This window comes from Lolium perenne, chromosome 6 (genome assembly GCF_019359855.2).
Source record: "Lolium perenne isolate Kyuss_39 chromosome 6, Kyuss_2.0, whole genome shotgun sequence".
NCBI lineage: Eukaryota > Viridiplantae > Streptophyta > Magnoliopsida > Poales > Poaceae > Lolium > Lolium perenne.
Window position 1 is genome coordinate 22,534,471 of NC_067249.2, and position 4,234 is coordinate 22,538,704.

Consider the following 4,234-nt stretch of genomic DNA (forward strand, 5'->3'; position numbering starts at 1 on the left):
CATCCAAAAAACCAAATGCCTTTCTAGGCCGCCCAATAGCAGATGAGAAGCACATCCAGTCAAGCAAACTCTCAGCGCACGCCAACGCACACGCCATAGAAGCTGCTACCGCCGTCTTCCTCGACTCCATCTTCAAGAGGGATCATCGCATTGACTTGCCAGGCCTGCCATCGATACCGTCACGGCGCCAGACGATACCACCATCCTGCGCGCGTCCATCACACTGCGTCCATCTCTGAGACACCACTGCACCATGCCGCTGAGATTCAACGACGCCGACACAACAAAGAAACCCGCTCAACCTCAGCACCACCACCATCCGTTGTCTGCTCCAAAAACAATGCCCCCAACAGGTAGAACGGTGTTGCACGCCGCCATCGTTCGATCCGGGAGACCCGGGTCTAGGGTTTCCCCTAGAGCAGCCCAGACGAAGAATGCAGACTGCACAATGCATTCAACAAGGTAACGACGAACATGCGCCGCCATCATCCGCCATGACCGAAGCCAGGGCCGGCTTTCACCGGCAGCTACGCCTCACCATCGGGAGCTAGACAACAGATCGCGAGATCCGCCAAAGCTAGTCACACAACTAGCCAATCCCCTCCGGCGAAAGAGAAGACCACCACCGCCATGCCTAGAGTAGAAACTCCAGGCGCCCTCGTGAAGTGGAAGGGACACAAACGAGACCGCACGCCGCTGTCCGCAGGAGCCCGCTCATCCCCTCCGCCGAGCCCCATGGGGACCGGATCAGATTGAATGGAGCCGCCGCTGCATCTTGCGGCCACCAGATCCGCTGTGGCCGCCGTCCCCTCGCTGCACCGACGTCATGAGAAGAGACGACGAGCACCATCATCGCCGTCAACTCGGCGCCTAGAGGGATGTCCGCCACCGCCACCACACCGCCCAGGCTTTGCCTGGCGATGCTCCCGGCATCGGCGGTGGAGAGGAGATCGCGGGAGGGGGCGGAGGCTAGTGGGCGCCCCGGCGGCGACGCGGCGTCGCGGGGGCAGGTTAGGGTTGGACCGTCGTAAATTAGCTAACATAGATGTCGTAACTTTTATTTTTCTGCCTTATTTTTTGGCAGATTTGTCCACCGGACAACGATACTGAGGTCTGCTTGCCAGGGTGTGAAAAACGATCCAACTATTCCAGATTCTGATAATCAATGTGCCCCTGAAGGAGCTGAACTGCTGAAGTATGATGGCTGTGTGGTAGAAGATAGGGACACTTGCGAGGAATCTGTGCTGGATTATTTTCATAATAACCAGGAAATTTCCAGCCAAACAGAAGCTATGGTGCATGATTTTTTAGACAAAAGGCACAAGTGCCCAACTTTGAATTAACAAAGCCACCAACGAACGAAAACGATACATATTACTGAACCCAGCTTACAGATCGAGACCACACACCCACACGAACTACCAAAGAAGTTGCAACCGGAAGCGCGACCAACGGGCTCAGCCAAAATGCTTACAAGGACTCGGAGCAGAGCTGGAAGCTACAGTGTCGGGCCGGAGCTCACTCGAGAGCGAGCCATTTTTCACGCGTGCCGTTGACAACACCCCTCCGGCGCAGAAACGCCACCGGAAGCCGACCACCACCGGGGGCCAACCCACGTTGCTCACAGACCGAATAGTAGCACCAAAGTAGCTCAACACGGATAGGGCACGAAGCAAGCCTTGCCGAAGATTGCCAAACGAAGAGCCGGCGCCATGAAGAAGCCCCGCACCTCCGCTGACCAACCGACGGGGAGCTGCACACCGTGAGCTCCAAGGTGGTGTCTTCAAGAAGAGAACGGCGCAAGAGCGCCGCCACCACCCGATCCGAAAATCTTGGGCTTTCGCCCGGAGCACCTAGGAGAGCCTACAAGAGCCACATCGACGCCTTCAAGAAGGGGACGGCGTCCGTAGACGTCGCCGTCGCGTCTCGGGAAGACCCGAGCAAGGGTTTCCCCTCGGCAATACTTCTCCGCCTCCAGCACAGGGTAGGGGCACCGCCAAAACGGCGACCACACACTGCCACGGAGCGCCGCTCGCCGGGGCCACGTCGCCCACACGACCATGGCCACCGACCAACACCTGAACGTCTGGCTCGCCCGTCAGCCAATAAGGTTCCCACCAACCGACTCAGAATCCGAACTCCTCGCGCCGCCAGACTGCAACAGAGCACCGAGGACTTCGCTGACACTGGGCTCCCGCACACCACCAGACAACCACCGGACTCACTGGCATCTACCCCTCGCAGATCCCAGGGAGGAAGCTCCTCCACCATCGAAGGGCGACCCACAACCACCACGGTTGGTGCCGCCACCAGATCTGGAGGTCAGGCAAAGGGAAGCTCTCGCGGCAAGATCGACGGCCAGCAGCCACCCCGGCTGCCGGAATTGACAGATCTGGCGGAGGAGAATCGCAGGGCACGAGAAATGGGCAGAGGCCCCTGCCCCTGACCCAAACTCGCGGCGACCGGGGCGCCGAGGCCGGCGGGGCGGCGGCCGCGCATCCCTGGCTCCTCCCGGAGTTTCCCCTGCCCCAACACGCAGTCGACCCGAGCACCGCCACCCGCTGCGCCCGTCGCTGCCTGCTGAGCTCGCCGCCGACGGCCGCGCCGCCGCCGGCGAAGTCGTCTTCACGGACGCGAGAAGCGCCAACCGCCGTGAGGGCCTGAGCCTCCGCCAGCCAGTCGCAAGGAGGGGGGCCTCGCCGCCGCCGTCGACCTCACGGGCAAGGCCCGGCGGCGACCACTGGCGGCGGCGGGGCGGGGGGAGGGAGAGGTCGAGGGAGGGCTAGGGTTCCGCCCGGGGGGAGGGAGCCGCGTTTCACAAGTGCCGCTCTTCCATGCATCGCTATGGTGCATGATGCTATGGATTCCAAGTGTTGCTCATTCTCTGACAATCCTGATGTGATGGCCTGCAAACAAAATAGTTTAGAGACAAGCACAAATGAAGTTGTGGATGTCTCCGAAGATATGCATTCTGTTATGATGTCTGCTGCCACCAGCAAAGATGATATTGCAAATGATCCAGCAAGCACTAAAGGCGAAGCTGAAAATGGCAAGTGTGATCTTCCTGATGTTGGCATTGCAATTGGTGATATAAATGGAAATGCGTCTGGGTGTTCTTTAGAAATAAGCGTTGTTAAAGTTGAGGAGGCTATAGGTGACATTTCTGACGACACAGGTTCAGTCGTCATAGGTTTGGTAAACAAAGATGTACCTGAGCACTCTTTCGCAACGAATGCTGTCGAATCTGAGGACATGGAACCTGAAGATACTCATGGGGATGTCAATGTGGAAGGTGATATCCAAGTTAACACGACCGAAACTTGCACAGCTGTGGATGAGATCAATGGAAACACCGACAAATGCATGACCAGTGACGAGAAAGTTACCTGTGAGTCGAAAGAGGGAAAGACTAACAACATCATGGCAGGTGACAGTGACAGTGGGAGGGACGTAGCTCATCCAGACAGTGTGAGTGCGCATGGGGCAGTTCCTTGTGAAGATGTGACGACTCGAGCTGATGCTGAGATGGCATCCTTAGAGAGCACCTCCTGTGCAGAGAACGAAACAGTTAGGGAGGAGAAAGATGGTGAGGCTAAAAGACCACTTCCTGACAGCACCTCGGAAGTTGAGAACATTCAGGTTTCTGAAGACAAGTGCTCAGAGGAAGATGCCCCGTGTACCGAAGAAAAACAAGAGAGGCACCGCAAGCGTCGCAAGGTTGTGACATCGGTACCAGCAGAGAAGCGACTAACGAGGAGCTCCTCAAGGACGCCGTCTTTAGATTAGAAAATCCGGCTGGCCCTAGCTTGTGTTATGTTTGACGATGACTTGTCTGTAGGTGGCTTCTGTTTACATTGAAAAGTTTTGACATGCATGTTCAGCTATATGATAGTTATCTGCCTGCCTGACCCAATTCTGTTCCGTGATGCCAGATTTAGTTGTGGAAAGTCTTGTGTAGGGTTCATATAAAAAAAAGTCTTTTGTAGGGTTCTCATGTATAGTACAGTATATTATTTCACTCGATCAATTGGCTGTGAAAGTCTTGTTCCGTGATTTCCGAGCGTGCCTTAACGTGCACACCAGCCGACAGGCGGAGCGCAGCCCAGGCCGACGCTGTTTAGTCCCACGTCGGAAAACTAGGTGAGATGCACGCTACATAAAAGGTTCACTCTGTCGGTATGAGCAACAAGCTGATCCCGGTAGCGTGGGCTCGTAACCCAGATGGAAGGGAGCA

At 56.5% G+C, this 4,234-nt stretch overlaps 1 protein-coding gene across 1 annotated transcript; it reads left to right on the forward strand.

The window, feature by feature from the left end:
• Positions 1 to 878: 878 nt before the first annotated feature.
• LOC127310691 (uncharacterized) lies at positions 879 to 3,926 on the forward strand. The gene is made up of 3 exons (XM_051341341.2): positions 879 to 1,027; positions 1,085 to 1,306; positions 2,859 to 3,926. The coding sequence occupies exons 1-3, from the start codon at positions 879 to 881 to the stop codon at positions 3,784 to 3,786; spliced, it is 1,299 nt and encodes a 432-aa protein (XP_051197301.1). The 3' UTR covers positions 3,787 to 3,926.
• Positions 3,927 to 4,234: the final 308 nt, after the last annotated feature.

Bases quoted from the DNA above. Each gene is read 5' to 3' on its own strand.
- LOC127310691 (XM_051341341.2), top strand. From the start codon at position 879: ATGTCCGCCACCGCCACCACACCGCCCAGGCTTTGCCTGGCGATGCTC. The intron at 1,028-1,084 runs GTAAATTAGCTA...ATTTTTTGGCAG, and splicing joins CAGGTTAGGGTTGGACCGTC to ATTTGTCCACCGGACAACGA. The intron at 1,307-2,858 runs TTTAGACAAAAG...GGTGCATGATGC, and splicing joins GAAGCTATGGTGCATGATTT to TATGGATTCCAAGTGTTGCT.